The 23,137-nt window shown below is 29.6% G+C and overlaps 1 protein-coding gene across 2 annotated transcripts; it reads left to right on the top strand.

Annotated features, from left to right (window-relative positions):
• The first annotated feature begins 8,239 nt into the window (after positions 1–8,239).
• On the top strand, positions 8,240–22,453 carry LOC142615292 (very-long-chain aldehyde decarbonylase CER1-like). 2 transcript variants are annotated; one of them, XM_075788029.1, is made up of 10 exons: positions 8,240–8,558; positions 10,409–10,632; positions 10,776–11,008; positions 13,888–14,107; positions 18,355–18,730; positions 18,829–18,940; positions 19,642–19,838; positions 20,819–20,917; positions 21,036–21,209; positions 22,089–22,453. In XM_075788029.1, exons 1-10 carry the CDS (start codon positions 8,499–8,501, stop codon positions 22,263–22,265), a joined length of 1,872 nt encoding a protein of 623 aa, XP_075644144.1. In that variant the 5' UTR covers positions 8,240–8,498; the 3' UTR covers positions 22,266–22,453. The 2 variants fall into 2 exon arrangements, with proteins under 2 accessions (XP_075644144.1, XP_075644143.1); XM_075788028.1 differs by having other exon boundaries at positions 8,242–8,558; positions 18,829–18,936; positions 19,638–19,838.
• Positions 22,454–23,137: the final 684 nt, after the last annotated feature.

Genomic DNA, 23,137 nt, shown 5'->3' with positions numbered 1-23,137 from the left:
TCATTGCATATTGTTTCTTAATACAATGATATTAATTATTATTGCTAAGATTAAATCTTTGAAATCATCTATTGTTTTTTAAATCCAATAAACCTTTTAATTATTTTTTTTTAGTAAACTCCAAGAGAGATCTAAATGGGTTTTTTTTAATTTAAGATGAACAAATTTATACTTTTGTTGGTAGGCTTACTATTTTTCCCCCCATATTTTAGATCAAATTGGTTTGTTAAGAGGGGTTTTTTTTTAAAAAAAGATCAGGATATTGTCAAGATGATTATATTCAAGTTTATTTCAATTGGGCATAAAAAAAAAAATTAGATTCAAAGGGTTCAAAATTTTATTTTAAGAGGGTCAAATAAAAATAAAAATGTTGGGTTCTAAGACTTTAGGTTTAAATGTATTAGAACTCTAATTTGTAATGTTGGCAAACCATGATCAAAACATTTTAGTCTTGTTTAGATGTGCTCAAAGTATGTGCCTTTTATGTAAAGTTGGAATCGAGTTGCTGCAGGATTTACTGTGTAAATCTGCCTAGCTCGATTGATCAAGAATTAGACTTGACCAATCGAAGCTCGCGCAGATTGTTTTTCTGCAGAATTTTCCAACTCAGCCTAAGCCCGTTTTACGTGTAAGGTTTTATGTTTTGCCCTAGGTATAAAAGGAAAAACCCTAGCCATGTTTTAGGGATGCTCTTTATGTTGTGTGTGTGAATCTTTTATGAGATCTAGAGGTGTTTGCCTTCACATACACTTAGGGTTATCAAGATCTAGATTGATGTCAAGAGTTTGGTGATCAATTCAGTTGCAGATTCAAGAGTTTAAAGATATATAAGCGGGAGTGTTTATGTTTGCTAAGAATTTAAAAAAGAAGTAGTCCGTGGACTCGAAGCTGTTACGTGGTCGTGGTAGTAAGTTTCCTACTAGAGGTAGCATTAGGATGTTAGTGGTCTAAGTCACTATTGTGTAAACTTCAATTCTTTCATAGTGGATTCAGTTTACCTTGAGAATAGTTAGGTTAATCCTCCCCAGGTTTTTTACCAGTTTGGTTTTTCTAGGTTATCATATTGTTGTGTTCTTTATTTTCCACACTTTACAATGATATGATTTATATGTGTTAACCTAGATCTGCATAATTTACCTAAGTTAATCACTTGGCTAAATAACTAGGTTAATATGGTTGTGTTTTAAGGGGTCTAAAAACATACAAAAAATATATTAATTTTAGTTTTTTGGCCAAACTAAGGGGGTTCATTTGAACCTCCTAGACAGTACCTAGAGCCGCCCATGTCTTCCAAACTCTACACCGATACGCCCACAACATAATTAACAGATTTGCATACTCACGGTCAACAACACCAACACCCACCCACCTGCAAGTCACCCATTTCCCTACTCTGCTGATCCCCATTTCCCCTTTTGTTGTTTACTAGAAATTCATTTAAAAAATATGGAACTCATGTATTCTTAAAATAGAATGGTTAAATATAATTACGATATCTAACATATAACACATAAAGAACTATACTTATGTTTTTCCTAATTCAAATAATTTTAGCCTTTAATATTTATTTTGAACAAATTTGGGGTACAAAAGAAAGGGTAAAATTTAATCTAATGAAGAATTTATTAAAATACACAAGTAATATATATATATATATATATATATATATATATATATATATAGGCTATGTTTAAGTTATAGATGAAGTACCTATTTGTGTTATTATAGTACTATATGATTTTTATTAAATAAGTATTTTGACAAATTAACCATAGGATTATGTAGTAATGTTTTACTCTCCATTACTTACAAAATATCAAACCACTCAAAGATTAATAACTATCTCACCATAATTTTTTTTAAATTTCAAGTATTTTCTAATTTTAAAATTTTAAGTAGAATATAAAATTATTGATCAAATAGTAAAAAAGATTTGATTAACTTAATGTTTAGTGTGCATATTAAGAATAAAGACAATATGAAACCCAATGACAAAATTCTTAAAATTCGCATCAACTTGTGCAAAAATTCTGATCTATTTTAGTATAAGAATTTACTTTTTCTATTTTATATACACATTTTTCAAAATACCTCACATCAGATAATCAATTTTACACTACATTTCATTATATATCAATTTTTCTTAATTTTTTTTCACATAAAACAATTACCATCCACTCTCTTCTTTTATCCTTAGGATCTATAAAAAAACTTAAAAGCTAATTACAAAATGAATATTGTTAGTATTTTAGCAAATTTGTAAATTTACATAATTATATACTCATTGACGTGGATCATTTTTAGGCAAAAGTATGTAAAATTTATATATTTTTATATTATAAAGCCACTGATATGGGTGTTCTTAGATTGGTTTCTAATATAGAATGGAGAAATTTATCTCAAAATGGAGGCACAAACCTCCAACTAATTTGCTTGAAGTAATTATGTATCCATATACTTCAAAATTGAACAATAAGTCAATAAGTCTACATTGAAGTAAAATTAAACTCTATATTATTTTATTCATACATTATACCATATAATTATCAATTTCCTAACATTATATGTACTATAGATTTTTTTTTTTAATTGATAAATAGCGGATAAAGAAATATGAGATTTCAACCACATGATGATGTACAACATACTTTACTACAAGATTTAAAATTTATATATCTTCTCATATAATAATAAACAAGGATAATCAAAAAATATTTCCAAATGGGGTGGTAATTTTTATTGGAGTTGAAAAGTAAATTGAAAAGGTAAAAAAAAATTTAATACTTACTTGGGAAATCAAAAAAGTTGTTTCTTTGAACTTGTCATGTTCAAGGAAACAACTGAATCACCATTAAATACTGGCCAGTAATAGTAAAATAGTCGGTCTTGGGAAGGGCAAATTTGAGAATAATTAATGAATGACAAAAAAAAAATCCACAATAATTTCACAAAGTTTCTAAAATAGCATATCATATTATTAAAACAAAAAATTTAATTTGAAGATTGTGATGGCCGCATGTAAGTTGGGATGCTAATTTAGAAAATGTGAAATTAATGGGATATCAGATTACGAAACTTCAAACCCAAAACAGAAAGAGAGGAAGGAGAGAAAATGAGAAAACTACTTGTTAGGTTCTAAAAATTTAGAACAATTGGCAAATCGTGAACACAAACTTGTCTAAGTATAGATCTTAGAGTCTATATGTATTATTAGACAATGCTCAAGGTGATACAAGTCAAGATTCAAGAACAAGCAAGTTGCAGAAAGAAGAATTCAGAATTTGTCTAGCTTGACCGATCGAGAGACAGGCTCGATTGATCGAGATTCGTATCTGCAGAATTTTAATTAAGGTCTAAACAACACTTCAGGCCCAAAAAGGATAAGAGTTTCAAATCTACTTCTTCTAGTATATAAAGGAAACTCTAAGCACGTTTTTAAAAGGCTCTTTAGAGAGAGAGAATAGTGTACCTCTTTTGTATTTAGGGTTTTGTATCCAAAAGCTCTTTAGAGTCTTTGATAAGTTATGTGTAGAATCTTTTGTGAAATCTAGAGGTGTTTACCTTCATACACACACTTTGAACTATCAAGATCAAGATTCACATCAAGAAGTTGATGGTTATTTTAGTTACTGCATAAAGAACATTAAAGAAGGTTTGAAATCTTTGAGTGGAGTCTCAAAATCACAAGTAGGTAAAGTTGCGGTTGCTGCAAATCAAGGAAAGAAGTAGTCTGTGGATTCGGAGCTATCATGGGGTCGTGGTAGTAAATTTTCTACATGAGATAGCAATAGAATATTAGTGGTCTTAGTTTTATTGTACAAACTTCAATTCTTTCATAGTAGATTTGTTTTTTTACCTTAAAGATAGCTAGGTCAAATCCTTCCCAAGTTTTTTACTTGTTTGGTTTTCCTAGGTCATCAGATCTTTGTATTATTTACTTTCCGCTGCTTTGCATGATATGATTTGTTTGTGTTAACCTAGATATGAATAATTTATCTAAATAATCACTTGGCTAAATAACTAGGTTAAATAACTTGTGTTTTAAGGGGTCTAAAAACAAACAAGTGGTATTAGAGCGGGTTAACTCTTGTTTTTAGGTCTCTTAAACTAGAGTTGATCCTTAATCCCTGTTATTATGGATAATTTGAAGTGTCTTTCTGCTCATGTTTGTGATGATTTGAATAAAAAGGACACTATTGTTTGTGTTGATCTTTTTGATGTTTGTGAAACTCTTCATAAGGAATTATCTAAATCTTTGAAAATTGCTAAGAAATTTAAAGAAGAGTTAAAATTTTCTAATCTTGAAAAAGAGGAATTGATTGTGAGATTAGATAAATCTAATAAAAAGAATGAATTTATGAGAAATCAAATTTCCTCTCAAGATGAAAAGATGAAAAGCTTGGAACAAGAGTTAGTTGAGTCTAAAGCTAAACTTGAAAATTTGACTAGTGCCAAGCTTACTGTTGATAATAGAAGTGTTTTTGTTTCTCTTAAGCCTAAAGCTAAAAAAATTTATATCCCTCCCTTCAAAAGGAATAATAAAGAAAACGTTTATTTTGCTAGGTTAGACAAAAATTTTGATGTAGACGCTAAAGTTTCTAAACCTATGTCTAAACTTACTGTTAGAGAGCATAAGAAATCTGTTTTTGTGCCTACTTGTCACCTTTTGTGGTGTTGTTGGTCATATTAGACCAAATTGTTATTTGTTGAGGCAAAAATCAAAATCTGAGACTAAATTTGCTGTTAGGAATACTGATATTCCTAAATTTGTTCTTGTTTGTCACTTTTGTAGTGTCTCCGGTCACATTCATCCTAATTGTTATAAATTAAAATTTAAACATTCTGTATTTCAATCTAGGATATGTGATGATATTTCTCCTGCCATAAGTCCATATAAATTGTTTCATATTCTTTTGAAAAATTTGAGTTTCTTGGCTTGTGAAAGGAATTTGCAAGATTTCAGTCTCTTTCAGAACATTGGTGTAATCCCTCAAATACACTCTGCTTCTCATGAATTTTCACCTACAGAGCCAAAGACTAATGCTATATGGGTGAGAAAAGACTTGCTAAAGTGAGTGTTGTTTACTTGTCCCTGATTTAATTCTTTCAATTGTTTGTGGACATGTTTGTTTCTGTTTTTAGTTGTTCTATTTTCTTAAGTTGATTTGATTTTTCAAAAATCCAAAAACATTGAAAATTTTCAAAAAGACAAAAATATTTTATTTTGTGTCTAGTTTTTTTTTTTTCCGAGGATTTCATGAATTATTATATCTCTCTCTTGATTTAGAACATGCTTGACATTGTGGAGAAACTTAAACAGTATGTGTTACATAACTAAATGATAAGTTAATTTTGAAAACACCCATTAAAGCAATTGTTACATAACATAATAGATTTCTCAAAACACCAATTAAAGCACCATCCACAACTCAAGTACACAACCCAACCCTACAAAACCCCATACCTATTGTTAGAGATATATTAGCCCATTAGCATAAGCCCAAGTCTAATTCTACTTTGTGTGCAAGCCAAGTTTCCTACTTGTGCTAGAAGTCTATTAGTTTAGGGTTTAGTCTACTATATATACACATGTTATGGTTCATTGTAATACAGGATTTGTTCTACACTCTAATATATTATTGATATAGCCCTTTAGGGTTTCCTCCGTGGATGTAGGCCGTTAGGCTGAACCACGTAATCTTCTTGTGTTATTGTGTTCTATACTTTATGTTTTCGCTTCCGCATCCATAATAGCATATTCAACATAGTGTATCAATGCTAATATTTAACATGGTATCAGAGCTTCCTTCCTATGGCCATGGTTTTCTGTCTTTACGGTGTATTAAGAGCAATCTTTGTCTTCTTCGGTGTTTCTTCGCTGCGTTCATCTTATTTGTTTTTCCACTGCTGCTGTCAAAATTCTCCGGTATAGTCATGTCACCGTTAGAAGTCGCATCAACACTGCAAGACCATTGCCTTTCTCAAGCCACCGTCATAGAGCCAAACTTCATTCAAGGGATCTTTTCAACCTAATCAAATCTCAAGATTTCATCAAGTTTCCATCTTGAGTTTGAGAGGGGGTGTTAGAGATATATTAGCCCATTAGCATAAGCCCAAGTCTAATTCTACTTTGTGTGCAAGCCAAGTTTCCTACTTGTGCTAGAAGTCTATTAGTTTAGGGTTTAGTCTACTATATATACACATATTATGGTTCATTGTAATACAGGATTTGTTCTACACTCTAATATATTATTGATGTAGCCCTTTAGGGTTTCCTCCGTGGATGTAGGCCGTTAGGCTGAACCACGTAATCCTCTTGTGTTATTGTGTTCTATACTTTATGCTTTCGCTTCCGCATCCATAATAGCATATTCAACATAGTGTATCAATGCTAATATTTAACACCTATTAACTTAACACATAGCCTCCTCAGCTTGCCAAACCGAGAAAATTTATCATATATGTACTCACCCTTTCACATGGAGTGGGTTCTATAAGTGTGGGGTCCACCCCCATATAAAAGGGTGGATACATGCATGTATTTTATACATGTAATACCACCTCAAACCGACAAATAATGAATACGCCACTGCAAAAGAACCACCTGTCACAATTATTCAACAATAGTTGTTGTGATTCAAAACCATGGTATAACAAAAAATCAGCCATCGCTTTCACCAATATTATTGTTTTGACTTTATACATTTGTAGACAACATCGACAACAACAACCCATGTTACATTCTTATTAGCTCCTACCTAAATTTCCTTACTATGCCCATAGAGTTGAAGAAGAAACACTTCCAATTCCAAACCCTACCCCGATATACCCCTCAACACAACTAACAGATCTGCATACTCAAGATCAACAAAACCCACACCCACCCATTTGGCTAGTCACCCATCTCCCTACTATGTTGTTCTCCACTTCCCCTTTTCTTGTGTACCCCAAGTTCGTTTATAAATATGGAACTCAGTTCTTTAATCTAATGGTTAAATATAATTAGAACAACACATAAAGAATTGTACTTAAATTTTTTTTTCTAATTCAAATAATTGTAGTCTTTAATTTTTTTTTTATAACAAATTTGGGGTACACAAGAAAAAGGATAAAATTTAATTTAACGGGAATTTATTAAAATAAACACACATGAATACATATATATGAGCTACGTTTAAGTTGCACTTTTTCTTTTTCTTTTTTGAGAAATGAAGTACATGTTTATGTTAATATAGTACTTCATAGTTTTTTTATTAAATGAGTACTTTGACAAATCAACCATTGGATTACATATTAATTTTATACTCTCCATTAATTACAAAATATGAAAATAATCAGAGATTAGTAACTATCTCAACATAATTTTTGTTAGAATTTCAACTATTTTCTAATTTTAAAATTATAAGTAGAATATAAATTTATAGATCAAATAGTAAATAACATTTGATTAATTTAATATTTAGTGTGCATATTTAAGAATAAAGACAATATATAACCCAATGACAAAATTCTCATAAAATTAATTTTATAAAAAGTTATGATATTGTTTAACATAGATAAGTTTCACGAGCTTTTTATTTGAAGTGGTGCGATTTATCTCAACATTAAAGACACAAAACCTCCAACTAATTTGCTTGAAGTAATTATGTTTCTGATACTTGAAAACTGACATTTCAATAAGTAAAGTGGAGCAATTAGTCAATAAGTCGATGTCACAACTGTCATAACTATCAAGTAATGAGTTGTGAATGATTGAACAATGTGAATCCACATGGACCAACTATTGATAACTCGTCACGTGGACAAATTACCATAAAAATTGTGACAGTTATTGTGGTAAATAGACATGCATTTTGAAAGTAATAATATCACTAGAGGACACTTTACAATGTCACCATTTATGTAAAGAATAAATGACAACTTGCTAAGTAATTAATAATGAAGGGTAGTATTGTGGAATCATATGGACACACTATTAATAACATTCTGGATGGGTAAATTATGATAGAAATTGTGAAAATTGTGGTGGTACATAGACATAAATTTTGAAAGTGACAATCTCACTTGAGTACACTTTATGATGCCACGTATAAATAAGGAATAAATGAAGTTCAGTAAGGGGGTGAGAAGTGGGAACTGTGTAAATGGAGGTTGCTGATCAATGTCAAAAGATCAAAACTTCAAAGATCAAAGATCGAGAGGAAAGGACGGTTCTGCTGTGTTGGGATTGGACAGTTCAAACTCCACAGTGATGAATAATAAGTACTTACATGTACAGGTCACCAGACTCACCACATACTTTAATTTGTATGGAGGTCCGGTTGGCTACGTGGCATGCATCAGATCCGTACTGACTTGGACTAGTAACTGTGAGCCTGTGTATCATGGTGAAAGTAGTGTCTATATATAACTGACCTAGCATAAGGTTAATTGCACATGTATGCATCAGCAAGAGAGAGTTCTATATTTGTATTTGTATTTGTATTTGATAGTTTTCTATGGCTACTAAACCAGGAATTCTCACAGACTGGCCATGGACGCCTCTTGGAAGATTTAAGGTGGTGCTCTTATTGAAGCCAATGTTCTCTCTCTCTCTCACACACACACACATAAACAATCTGTGACTTGAGTTTAGATTGTAAATGCTTGTTTGTACAGTTTATTTTTTAAGTTTTGGATATTGTTTGAAAACGTGCACTAAAATGTGGCATATGAAGCATGGGCCGTATAATGGTGAGGTTGGTAAGTGTTTGAAATAACTTTGCTACAGGGTTACACACCTTACTATTTCATCCACGCACGGTGGATGAACAAATATTCTCTGGTTTAGAACTATCCGCTAACAACATATGAAAACTAGGAAGACAATATTTTATATATATATATATATATATATATATATATATATATATATATATATATATATATATATCCACACTCTTCTCTAATTTTAATTTAAGGTTAAATTTTCTCTTTTTATAATAATCTAGGCAGTTTCTCAGCACAGCTACTTAAGAGCAAAAGTTAGAAAATGGTTTCTTAAGGATGGTTGTAAATAAAGAAGTGGTGGATCAATGCAAGTTCAGTTTTTGTAATTTTTGTAAACTATACCATTTTTGCCACAATTGTATTACGTTGACAAACTGTGATTAGTTGCATATATGTCACTTTTATATAGACTCACAACTTCTGTTTTACCAGTCATAATTTGCTACGTGTACAGTAATAGCAAAAATTGTGATATTTTGTATGATTATAGAGTTTTACTTCTAATAGTTTTTTATAATTGCCTTTCCATACTTGTTGGTGTGTTTTTTGGACTTGGCTTAAGTTTGACTTATGTCTGGTGCTTTAATGAACTAGAGCCATTAAAATAATGACACAAAAGTAAATAGTGTACCAGAGTAATCAATGATACCTATTAAAAGTGATGACGCTAAACAAGACGGATTCAATGCAATCTCAATTCTTGTCTAGTGTACTAAAGCTTTTAAGTTTACAAATGTTTGTCTTACATTTTATGTGTGTATTGGGGGGTTGTGTTTCATTTGTTTGTTTAGACCCCTTAAAAACTAGATTAACTTGACCTAATGAATTAGCTAAGTATTTACTTACGTTAATTATGAGATCTAGGTTAAACACATGCAAACATATTACTTGGTGCAAAAAAGTGAAGAAGACAATAATATGATAACCTAGGAAAACCAATGAAACCAACTATTTCAAGGTAAAAACCTAAAAAGAATTTAACATACCTATCCTCAAAGTAAACAAATCCACTATGATAGAACGGAATATTACAATAGATTTAAACCTTAAATCTAAAGCTACCTCATGTAGAACTTACTAATACGACCACGTGCAACTCCGACTCCTTGGATTCTTCTATCTTGAATTTGATGAACACAAACTCCCTATTTGTGACTTTGAGATTCCACTCAAAGATTTCAAATCATCAGCAGTTGTTGATTTTGTAGCAACAACTTTAGATCTACCGATTCTAATGGTATGTGAATGATTTCCAACAGTGACTTGGAAAAAGCAAGGCACAGTACCTTTTAGACCTCACAAGAGCACCTCCAAAATCTTAACAAAACGTGTCTTAGGGTTTTCTTTAAATATTATTTCAAATAAATTTGAAACAAATCACTTAATGGGCTTAATCATCTGTTAGGCCGAAATTAAATTCTACATGATATATTGATATGATATGAAATTATGAATAGGTCTTTTTAAATAGTCTTTCTAAGTGGACATATAAGTTTATCAAAAAAAGAAAGAAAGTAGGGCATATAATCATATTATTGATGTTGTTGTTGTTGTTGTTAATCCAAACTTTTGGTTTCTACTTTAACCAAATCTTTGTTGTTTAATGTGCTTTTCTTTTTCTTTTCTTTCTGTTTTGTAGTACGTGATCCTAGCTCCTTGGGCCATTCATAGCACCTATTCATTCATAATTAAGGATAAGAGTGAAAGGTCCCTTTCACTCTTCCTCATATTTCCATTTCTACTATGGAGGATGCTTCACAACCAAATATGGATTAGTCTCTCTCGTTACTGGACTGCCAAAGGCAAGAACTCGATCATTGACAAGAGTATTGAGTTTGAGCAAGTTGACAGAGAAAGCAATTGGTTAGTAATTATAAATTAATACATATACATACACACATGCATGCATGTCCACAAACACAATTGTATACGTAGAAATTATAATTATCTTCATTATAAATTTGGTGCGTTTTATTTTTATTTTTCCTTGCAAAATATTTGGGCAGGGATGACCAAATATTGTTCAATGGAGCCTTGTTCTACCTAGCAAGTAAGACACTGACTCAGGCAGAGAACCTACCATTGTGGAGGACAGATGGAGTAATTATGACGATTCTTCTGCATTCTGGTCCTGTAGAGTTTCTCTATTATTGGCTCCACAGAGCACTGCACCACCATTATCTTTACTCCCGCTACCATTCCCATCACCATTCTTCAATTGCCACAGAGCCTATAACTTGTAAGTTTATTGTGTATAAAATATGAGTCCGAGAGAATTTTTATGAAAAATTAAAAAAGCTGTCAAAATAATTAATTATTTTTTCACTTTTCCATAAAAAAATTTTATAAAATCTTTTACTAATATATATTATAAGAGCATAAATTAGTAAAACCCATAAAATATTTGCTTGCATTATTGGGCTAATCTGATCGGTCCTGCTCATTGGACTCACATTTACTAACAAAATAGTAAGTTACTATAAATGGCAACTGTAAACATATCATTTAAACTGATAAAAAAATCATATTATTTAAAAAGAGGGTTGTTAGTAATGATCATTTAACCCAATTCAATTTTATATTTTCAAGGAGACAGACAAAGTATTTTAGTGTGTTGCTCCATGAGAGATTAGGGTATTAGTTTTCAAAAATGACAGTCTCAAGCTATTATTGAAAATGGGTCATGTGTCCGTTAAAATATTGTTTTATGTTAAATTTTTTGTTTTATATCATAATTTTGACCAACTTTATAGGGTTTAGAAATGGAAGAACTAACTTTTTGAATTTTACTTATCACTTCAGCATCTTCAACCTCTCTCATCAATTCATTTCAATTTTTTGTTAGTTATACTCTGCACTAACTCATCCTTAACTGTACCCTTTAACATTTTACGTAATAAAATAAATCATTATGATGATTTAACAAACTTACAACATTTTCAAAATAATTTAAGGTTTCATTTAGTTATATTAGTATTTTATTGGTCTAGGTTTTAAAACAATTTTTATTATAAAAACTTGGACGTTCTTATAATGAAAGGTAGGACCTTTCGTAGTGGGGCCGTAACATAAGCCTGGGCTAATAACATCGGTGTTTTTTAGTATTGAATACCACAATAGATTTATGTTCGGACATATATGTTCATATGAGTATGACTAAATGATTTTTTGTTACTTTTTTTCCTTGCAAATTGTATTTTCTCCTTAACTGTGGTGTAGTTACAATGTCTCCCAAATTTCATAACAAAGCAATGTTTTCCCATGATTTATCAGTAATAAGTATTCTATATTAGGATTTTCGTTAAATTTAAAAATTAAACTTCTATCTAGCACATTTTAAAAATTGTACTTAACTTCTGTTTAATAAATAAGAGAAAAGTTATTAGATATCTTAAAAGTATTGGTTTATAGAATATTTTTAGAAAATTTTTAAGCGAAAAAGAAAAATAATTGATTTTTTTTTTATACTCCTATAAAAGTTAACAAATACATTAAGAGCACCCATTAACTTTGTTAAAAAAAAAAAAACTGTTAACCAGATCTAATAATTAATTAATTAAATGACACCTCTCTATATAACACTTGGCCTAATTAGTTTAGATCAGCTGTGGCCCCAAGCCTAATCCGCCGCAGCTTAAACTGTAGGACTATCGGTATATAATACATTATTACATGCACTTTGATATTGAGGTATGCATCTATAAGGTTCATCAAAAAAAAGTATGCATCTATAAGTACCACTCAGTGTGGTACCCAGTGATTAGGATGTTAATTGGTATGTGTCATTAATCATGAATTGAAAAAAATCCTAAAACATTGACATGATTTAAGATTATTGTTTAGGTTGAGTTTAAGGCCAACCTATAACTCAATCACGGGAGGGAGCCAGTGGTCCCTTATCATTAATATAAGTCTCTTAATGAAAACTCACAATAATTGCAAATTGAATGCCATGACTAGTCAACTTCTAATTACCTGTTTTATTTTGATGAATATATATATATATATATATATATATATATATATATATTATGCTTGCTTTTGTGGCTTAGTAATACTAATACCAATCAACCTTATTTTATTTTATTTTTATAAATCCCATTTAATTTAGGTAGAACTAGATGCAATCATGCAAGTTATGCATAACAAATACAAATAGTCATTTAATTTTCAATTTGGATGGACCACTAAGTATAATTATTTAACCAAAAAAAAAAACCCAACCTTACAATTCTGCATAACAATTAACAAATCTCTGTGTAGTATTGGTGACGGGAGTTTGGCTTGGGGAATTAGAAATTCCTATGGTTGAAGACTTAGAAATTAATGTGAAGTCACATCAATTTTGGAAATTTTATTATCAACAATATTATTTATACTTTTAATAATTGAAATAGTATTTTTTGGTGTTCAGTGTTCACTTTTCAAATGTTTCGAGATATCTTTACTTTATATTTATATATATATATATATATATATATATATATATATATATAAAGAGTAAAATTTCCTAATTTATAAAACTACTTAGTACCAAGGTCAAAATAGCGAAATAATAAAATTTCCTGGTTTTATAAGGCGCAACTTTGGATTTTTATGTGAACAGTTTCTACATTTTCAATTTGAATAAATAACTTCTTAACTATTATATATGTTTGTGACAAAATAGAATCTTTCACTAAATTTTTTATTATATCATAATGGAATTAATCATATTATAAGACAATTTTTTTGTTTTTTCAGCTGTCATTCATCCATTTGCAGAGCACATAGCATATTTGGCATTATTTTCCATACCAAGTTTAACAGCAATACTTACTGATACTGCCTCTATTGCATCTATTGCTGGCTACCTCACTTATATATAAGTAAAATTTCCTGGTTTATAAAACTACTTAGTACCAAGGTCAAAATAGCGAAATAATAAAATTTTCTGGTTTCATAAGGCGCAACTTTAGATTTTTATGTGAATTTCAATTTAGTTTCTACATTTCCAATTTGAATAAATAGCTTCTTAGATATTATATGTGTTTGTGACAAAATAGAACCTTTCACTAAATTTTTTATTAAATCATAATGGAATTAATCATATTATATGACAATTTTTTGTTTTTCTAGCTGTCATTCATCCATTTGCAGAGCACATAGCATATTCCGCGTTGTTTTCCATACCAATGTTAACAGCAATACTTACTGATTCTGCTTCTATTGCATCTATTACTGGCTACCTCACATATATTGATTTTATGAACAATATGGGTCACTGCAATCACGAGCTCATTCCAAAGTGGCTCTTTTCCATCTTTCCTCCACTGAAGTACCTCATGTACACCCCCTCGTAAGTCTCTCAAGCCCTTTCTTTCACCTTATTTTGTATTGCCTCTGTCCTATATTGTTGGTTCTATTTGAAAATTTCAACTTTTAAGTGAATATTATTTAATTTATTTATTCACTTTTCAAATAGGACTACATTTTGTAGAATCTTAAAATGAAAAAAAAAAAAAAAAACCAACAATTTAAAATGAGAGAGTGTTTAGTTGTACTCATTTTGTAATTTTTCTCTTTGATCTAGCAAAAACGATTATTGTGTGGTATCCAACTGTATCTAACAGAAATTAACACATGAATACATTTCATATTCATTAATTTCATGCCTAATGTGTTTAGATGAAAATTAATATATATATATATATATAGAGAGAGATATAGAGAGAGAGAGAGAGAGAGAGAGAGAGAGAGATCTACACCTTATTTTATTTGTCCATTATTATTCTATATACAATATCCTAAATCATTATATGTTCATTCTTTTTAGTACAATTTCAACAATAATTCTTTTTTTTTTTAACAATTTCGAAACACTCCTCTATTTCGTTGAAAAATTTAATGCGTTTCGTTTCTTTGCGTTATATATAATTTAAATTATAAAGAATAACGTTAGAACACTTTAATTTTTAATTTACAGGATATTATATTTTATCTGATATTAAAAAGAAGAAGAAGAAGAAGTAAATAATCTATTAAATGACTGTCAATAAATGATCTTCTGCTACACCATTCCGAAAGCTCCAAATAAAATTTGTCAACAACAGCTTTCACTGTCATGCTCATGATATATTTTTTGGTCGGAGTTCGGACCACTCCTGAATTAAGAATGGTTTTGTCTTTTCCGATGAATAGGAATATGATTGAATTGACCTTAGAAATCAAAAACAACAAAAAAGAAGATTAAATTAACATTTGGTCCTTTAATCCCCGTGTTAAAAATATGTCATTTTCATACCTCTTTTTTTGTCCTCATGTCTTTGAGGCTGTTTTCAAATTATTCCTTTCATTCATTTATGTAAATAATGCATGCGTCCCTTCAATATTAATGTAAACCAGAACCTACCAGTGTGATAAGGTTTTTTCCCCCTGCCTAAGTTACAATTGATCTAATTAAAAAGATGACATTGTTAGAATATAATTAAATAATTAAATTTATTATTTTTTTAATAATTTAAGTTTTTTAAAAATTCAGTAATTTAACACGGTGTTATATTAAGAAAAATGTTAATGAATACCACCGTAAAGTACTCGTTAAGGATAATTTATTGTGGAGTCTGATTAATAAAAAATTGCTACAAATATTGGGGACTGAAAATATATCTGAAATGACAAGTGGAATTCAAAAAATTAACTTTTTTAGCTCTATACCTTATAAAGTTGGTCAAAAATCTAACATAAAAGAATATTTCTTATTAATAAAAAATTGGTATAAATATCGGGGACTGAAAATATTTCTAAAATGACCACCGCACACCCTTGGTGCGATGGTCACTCCACAAGTATAAGCACTTGTGGGGTGTGGAGGGCAAGGGCCGGGGTTAAAGTCTCCAGGAGGGAGTTTCACACACATATACACTTAGATTAAACTAGAGTAGAATTCTATCTTGTATCAACAAATAAAAATAAAAAATCCGAAATGACAAGTGGAATTCAAAAAGTTAACTTTTTTAGCTCTATACCTTATAAAGTTGGTCAAAAATCTAACATAAAAGAATATTTTTTGAGAGAATTTCAACCTATGACGTTCGCTCCTGATGATAGTTCTTTATCATCTGACCAAGACACCAATTGGTTTTTAGTGTAAGTGTGGATTGAACCCCAAATCTCTTATTCAATTATCAGAGATTTTACCAGTTGAGTTAACTGGACCCACTGACATATATATATATATATATAGACACACACACACACACACATACATACAATTTGATATAAGGTTGTTTGTAAACGGACACCTTATGGTGCCCGTTAACACTACCTTATTATTAAAGGGGAGTTTAATTAAAGCCCACACATGAGAGAAAATATTAAAACTATAATTAAATGATTAAATTAATCATTTTATAATAGTTTAAACACAATTGAAGTAGCTTCTACAATAAAAATAAGTAAAAATAAATCTTAATCTCGTTTCCTTTCACTCCCACTGCATCACTCTCAAGCACCCTCTCTCTAGATTGTCAGTGTTTGGGGCTTAAGAGTGGTGCTGGTGTAAGCTTGGGAAATTGTGCATATGGCAACAGAGTATGGTTATGATGTGAATGAATTCAATTGTGAACGTATGGGTTGGTTGATTGGGTGGGTTTTATGATTTTAGGGTGGCATGGTGGGTATTTGTCAGGTGGGTATTTGCGTTGCCATGCTCTCATTGTCAATTGTTGGCGATGATAGCCAAGCGTGTTGACCTTAGTTGGGTTGATTTGTAGAGATTTGGAGGATATGCGGTTTAGCTCGATAAAAAATTTGTTTATATTTGTTTATTTACTAAAAAACCTAAACTCTTAAGCTTAAAACTCGACTAATAAATAATGTGGTTTTTAATAAGTTTGTCACTAGGAAACTCAATTCAATTATATATAATACTATATGTCTAGTGGCGGCGCCACATATAGGTCAGGGTGGTCCCAGGACCACCCTGACCTGAATTCTTTTTTTTTTAATATATATATAATAAAAAAAATTTATTTATCTAGCTATAAAAAAAAATTAGGAACACCCTCAAAAAAATTAGGAACACTCTCAAAAAAATTTTATGCCAATAAAATTAAATTTTGGTAGATTATTTGTTACATTTTGGCTGGTACCAGTTTTTAGAAGAAAAAAAGAAAAAATCTTAAACTGACAAACTCGTCAGCATAGCATGTCATTACTTGCATCGAACGCCTAAAAAACAAATCTAACTATCGCAAAGGTCACCCCTTCTTCTTCTTCTTCTTCTTTTTTGCTTCGTCTCCGACGTTCTGCTAGTCTACCTCTTCTTCTTTTTTTTACTCTAATTTTTGCTTTGTCAAGTTTTTTCTTTAGTTTGTTTTTTAGACTTTTAGCTTGCTGACCCCACCCACATGACAAAGCTTTGGAAATGACAAAACTCAAAAAGCTAACAAAAGATTTTGATTTCAAATTTATTTATTGAGTCTTGCCTCTTCCCATTATGATATACATATATACACTCTTATTTTACTATTTTTTGTTGTTGTTTTTCATTATTCAATTACATATTTATGTTTTAATATTCTAAAACAATAATTATTATGTAATAACTAAATGATTTGAGTGTCAAAAAAGAAAAACTAATGATTTGTTTATTTGAGTTTTACTTATTTGGATCAATAATTTTATGTTGTATAAGAAAATATAAATATATATATATATTTTTAGAAACCCTAAAACACCCTGAAACGGTATGTCGAAATAGATCGGTACCAAAATATTCCGTTCCACTAAACAAACCGAAACAAGGTCCAAAACGGTATTCATAACATTGCTTTCAAGCAAAAAGAGAAAGCTAAAAAAAAATTTGAACTAAAATCTAAAAAATAAAAAATTGTAATAGAGAATCTGAAGAAAAAAAAATTGTAACAGAGCAAGCCCACCGAGGAACACCCTGAGAAACAATCCTGGTGCCGCCACTGTATATGTCTATATGTAGGGTAGAGATTTAATATTGGATTGTGTGAGTTAATATATTATTTGATTATAAAATATAATTTTTTTAAAAAAATATTGATAATGTGAACCATCCACTGCATTGTCAAAATTATATATAATTTTAGCCAATACATGAATGGTAAATCAAATTTTTACAAGTTTGTAAATGTAATATTTCTATCCAATTAACGTAAATAATAAATTTTCAGATATAATTTATTTATTAATTTGAAGTAAAAAATAATTTATTAATCAAATATAATTTATAGGCATAAATTTGTGAACAAGTGAAACTTTTATTCGTGATATTAGTATATATGAAAAAATAATAAGTTAATCAAATGGTTTATGGACAAGCTAGAATTTGTTTGATAAGAAAATAAATTAAGTTTGAAAATCTAATATAGTTTGTTGATGATCTTGAATTTGATTCATGTTTAATATAAAATTAAATGAACAATCATGAACTTTTAATATTTAGTTTGATTTAGCTCTTTTTATTCATGGATTTTGTAAAGCATGAGTGCTCAACCATCATCATTCTTAATAATAATAATAATATTATTATTATTATTATTATCTTTAATGGTTTTGGTTTTGGCACAACAGGTTTCATTCTCTGCATCATACACAATTTCGCACCAACTATTCGTTGTTTATGCCACTCTATGACTACCTATATGGTACCATGGACAAATCTACAGACGAACTATATGAAATTTCACTCAAAAGGGAAGCAGAATTACCAGATGCAGTGCACCTAACTCATCTAACAACGCCTGAGTCTATCTATCAACTCAGGCTTGGTTTTGCCTCTTTGGCCTCCAAACCCTACACATCAAAATGGTACTTCTCATTGATTTGGCCTGTGACATTGTGGTCTATGATGTTAAATTGGTTATATGGCCGTACTTTCATTGTTGAGAGATACCATTTTAATAAACTCAGATTACAAAGTTGGGTCATACCAAAATACAGAATACAAGTAAGAATGATTTTTCTATGTTATTTTAATGTTTACTTATATTTGTTACTTTCTTTCAATCATATGTGATTAATATTTCTCAATACTTATGTATTCAGTACTTTCTGCAATATCAAAATGAGACAATAAATAGCTTAATTGAAGAAGCCATACTGGAAGCAGAGGAAAGAGGTGCTAAAGTATTAAGCTTAGGTCTCTTGAATCAGGCAAGTTTTAGTTCTTTCTTGATTTTTTTTTTTTAAATTAGTTTCCAACTCTAGGTGATATATTCATCAATATTTCCAACTAAAATTCTCTTTCCTTTTTTTTTTTTTTTGTTATTTAATTTCTCCAAATTTGCTGTCACACTAACAATTCAGATAGTCAACGTGCTTTCCCATGCAGCCGGAAATTTATATATATATATATATATATATATATATATATATATATATTTTTTTTTTTTTTTTTAATTCCTAGAAATTTCAAAAATGATGTTAAGGATAATTATAAGTTTTAGTATATAAATCTTATAAATTGATATATTACTGATTAAAAAAAAAAGGTTATTTAAATTTTATTTATTATGTTATTAAAATGATACCAACCACATTATTATTACGTCAATTTATAAATATTTTGTCATAAAATTGATAGTATAGCTTTATGTTATTTTTACATTTTACTTAATATAATTAAGTTGGGTCGGGGATTCCAACCCAAATTTACCAATTGAGATAATCGGATAAAATAATGGTCTTTCCATGAAAACCTTCTTTTCTTTTTTCTTTTTCTTTAGACTATAAGATTCATATCATTATTATTAAGAAAACCATTTCCATATGAACACATATCTGCATATTCCATTTTTTGTTGTCTTTCAAACTTCACAGTTCATATTATCATCATACTGTTTCATTGGATGCAGGGAGAGGAGCTTAATAGATATGGTGCACTTTATGTTGAGAGGCACCCTAAGCTAAATGTGAAGGTCGTAGATGGGAGTAGTCTGGCAGTTGCTGTTCTGCTAAACAGCATTCCCAGAGGAACAACCCAAGTGGTTCTTAGAGGCAAACTCACCAAGGTTGCTTATGCCTTGGCCTCTAACTTATGCCAGAGGGGTATCAAGGTACGTTCCATTTGTTCAAGCCAACACAAAAAGAAGGCCAAACTCGATTTTGGGTCACGGGCCAAGTCCCGCTTAGGATATTGTCATATTGTTTTTTTTTTTTTTTTTTTTTGGGGGGTGTTGAGGTGGGGTTATGTTACAGTCCAAAAAATAAAAACTTCTTTATCTTCTCTTAGAATAGACCTAAAAAAAACAACGCATGAGGCACGAAAACATTTCGAACACAATAATATGGTAATTTTTGAAAAATTAAGACAATACATTATGAGGATATGATGATTAATTAATAAATATATACATCTTTAGCTGTAATTTATTTTTAGACACATTTTATGTTTATTTTAAGTTTTCAAAATAAATGAAAATTAACAAAATCTTAAAAACATATCTAAGATCAAATGAATTTTTTAAAATAGAACATTATATTTCTTTTTTCCTCCAAACAGATTGAGTACATGCATGGGGAATGTCCCAAGCATTCTGTGTGATTTTTTGGGTGTTTATGCTTATACATACATACTTACATATATATATACATATATATATATATATATATATATATATATATATATATTATTTGCTTACAATAAATGGGAGAGAGGAATTCAAATCCATGTTTTTCTTATCAGACAGTTCTATTAAACTACAAGGCTCTTGGGAAAAGATTTTGGTGCATTTTAATTAGTAAAACATTGGAGAGAGCAAGTTCTTTGCTTTTTCCGCATGCGTATGTGTGTATGTATATATATATATATATATATATATATATATATATATATATTATTTGCTTACAATAAATGGGAGAGAGGAATTCAATTCCATGTTTTTCTTATCAAACAATTCTATTAAACTACAAGACTCTTGGGAAAAAATTTTGGTGCATTTTAATTAGTAAAACATTGGAGAGAGCAAGTTCTTTGCTCTTTCTGCATGCGTATGTTGCAAAAATGATTCTAATTCTAAATCTAACATAAGTTCAGGTGGTTACAATAATAGAGGATGAGTTTTTGAAGCTCAACAAATCGTTCAACACCAATTCTGAAAGCAATTTGGTCCTTTCAGCAAGTTTTTCTCCAAAGGTAAGTCTAGGAATTTTTTACTGTCTTTAGTTGATCTATTATATTCATATTGTGTTATCAAAGAATATATAGCTACTTTGAACCTTAGAAACAGTAAAATCATTATGATTTTTTGTAGATTTGGCTAGTGGGAGATGGTTTGGATAAAGAAGAACAGTTAAAGGCACCGAAAGGAACATTATTTATTCCCTTCTCACAATTCCCACCAAAGAAATTGCGCAAAGACTGTTACTACCATAGCTCTCCAGCAATGGTGACTCCAAGGTCTCTTGAGAATTTGCACTCTTGTGAGGTTAGTAGAGAATTCTTCCAAGATCTCTTCGCTGATGCTATCAAATGAATATAGAGAAGTTGAAAAAAAAAATAAAGAGGCATGCATATCATATATTGTGGAAACTAGAAAATATAATGATGCATGCAAACTAATGATCGAACAAATTTGGTCAACTTGTAAAACTGTTACAAATTACAAGTACTATTATTGCATTAAATAGGTCAGTTTGTAAGTATTTTTTTTAATTGTAAAATTTGTAATAATTTTAAAATTTTCCAATACTACTATTGCTCAAGAGAAACAAAAAAAAAAGGGAAAAAGACAGCAAAATCTTCAGTTATCACTTTATATTATAATAAATCATCTATGTCATATCTAATTGCTAGATTTATCTACAAGCTTCTCCATTTCATTTTAATGAAGTCCATTTTATGATTAAAAATTTATTTGTTGGATTTGACAGCATATACAGTATCACATTAATGATATAACACCTAAATATACCTTAATTTAGATTTACAATATTTAATCCGAATCATAAAATAGATCACTTTCAAATAGAGAATATTTTAATACCTGGATCTATAGAAAACATAGGCTTCTTTGTTGACGTCAAAAGACTTCTTCAAATGAAACCTTCAAGCCCATTTAACGTCTTCCATTGGGTGGTGATGCTGGAAGAAAGAATTAGTATTTGTCAGCATAATTAAGCTAATTAAGACATGAATAAACCATAGTTTTTGTATCTACAAAACATACATATATGTGTCCAACTTTAATATTGGGTAGTCTAGTAATACTAGAACATGGTTCTTTCAATGCAAATGTAAAGCATGCACACTTTTTTCTTTTTTTTCTTCTTCGTTTACAAGAGTTTGTATTTTGAATTGGTAGCAGAATTGGTTGCCAAGAAGAGTGATGAGTGCTTGGCGTATAGCTGGGATTGTGCATGCATTGGAAGGATGGAATGAACACGAGTGCGGTTACACAATGTCCAACATTGAGAAAGTTTGGCAAGCAAGTCTTCAACATGGATTTCAGCCTTTGCTGTTCCCAACTGAATCAAAATACTAATATATAGCCACTATAAGATATGCAAATGGACCTGCTTGAGCTATCACATCTATGCAAATGTACCTACCTGAGCTATTACATCAAAACTAGTTTGTAACCTCATGCATATGCATGAATATACTTAAAGATATATAATAAAATGTATAATATAATTCATATATATATAATTTAAATACTATTGATAGTCATTTTTATATTTTGTTAACTCTTTAAAAAAAATTTTAAGGATTTATATAAAATGTAAATTGTTCATGTTTATTTATTTATTATTGGGAAGCACTTTTTTCTACTATTCATTTATTCTAGACTATTTGATTTTTGTACTGAATATTTATGATATGGTCCCACATTTGATTCTAAAATTAAAAAATAAAACTCTTTAAGAATAAATATTTAGGACACATAGCGCAAAATCGAAACTCTAATTTGAAATTGTAATTTGAGTTTCTCTCAACATATATATATATATATATATATATATATATATATATATATATATATATATATATATGACTTATAAATTTGAGTTGTTTTTAGTTATACAAAAAAAAAAAAAAAAAAAAAACTCATAAATATGAAATCATTCAAAATTTCTCTTCCTCTAATTTTATATATAGAGTTAGATATATGATTATGTTTTTTATGATTTATTTATATTGGATTCCTCGTTTTCTACACTAAATTAACTCATTTGGCACAAAATTAAAGAATTTCAGTTAGATGGGACACACACACACACACACACACATATATATATATAGATAACTTATAAACTTGAATTATTTTTAGTTCTATAAAAAAAAGGCTCATAAATATAAAATCATTCAAAAATTATGTTTTTTATGGTTTACTTATATTGGACTCATCATTTT

The sequence above is a fragment of the Castanea sativa genome, chromosome 11, assembly GCF_040712315.1.
Source record: "Castanea sativa cultivar Marrone di Chiusa Pesio chromosome 11, ASM4071231v1".
In the NCBI taxonomy this organism is placed as follows: domain Eukaryota; kingdom Viridiplantae; phylum Streptophyta; class Magnoliopsida; order Fagales; family Fagaceae; genus Castanea; species Castanea sativa.
The sequence above is the reverse complement of the archived record's forward strand: the minus strand, read 5'-3'. Positions and strand labels throughout refer to the sequence as shown.

Excerpts from the sequence above, each read along its gene's own strand:
- LOC142615292 (XM_075788029.1), top strand. The coding sequence starts at position 8,499 with ATGGCTACTAAACCAGGAATTCTCACAGACTGGCCATGGACGCCTCTT. Across the intron at positions 8,559-10,408 it reads CGCCTCTTGGAAGATTTAAG|TACGTGATCCTAGCTCCTTG; the intron begins GTGGTGCTCTTA and ends TCTGTTTTGTAG. Across the intron at positions 11,009-13,887 it reads TGCCACAGAGCCTATAACTT|CTGTCATTCATCCATTTGCA; the intron begins GTAAGTTTATTG and ends TTGTTTTTCTAG.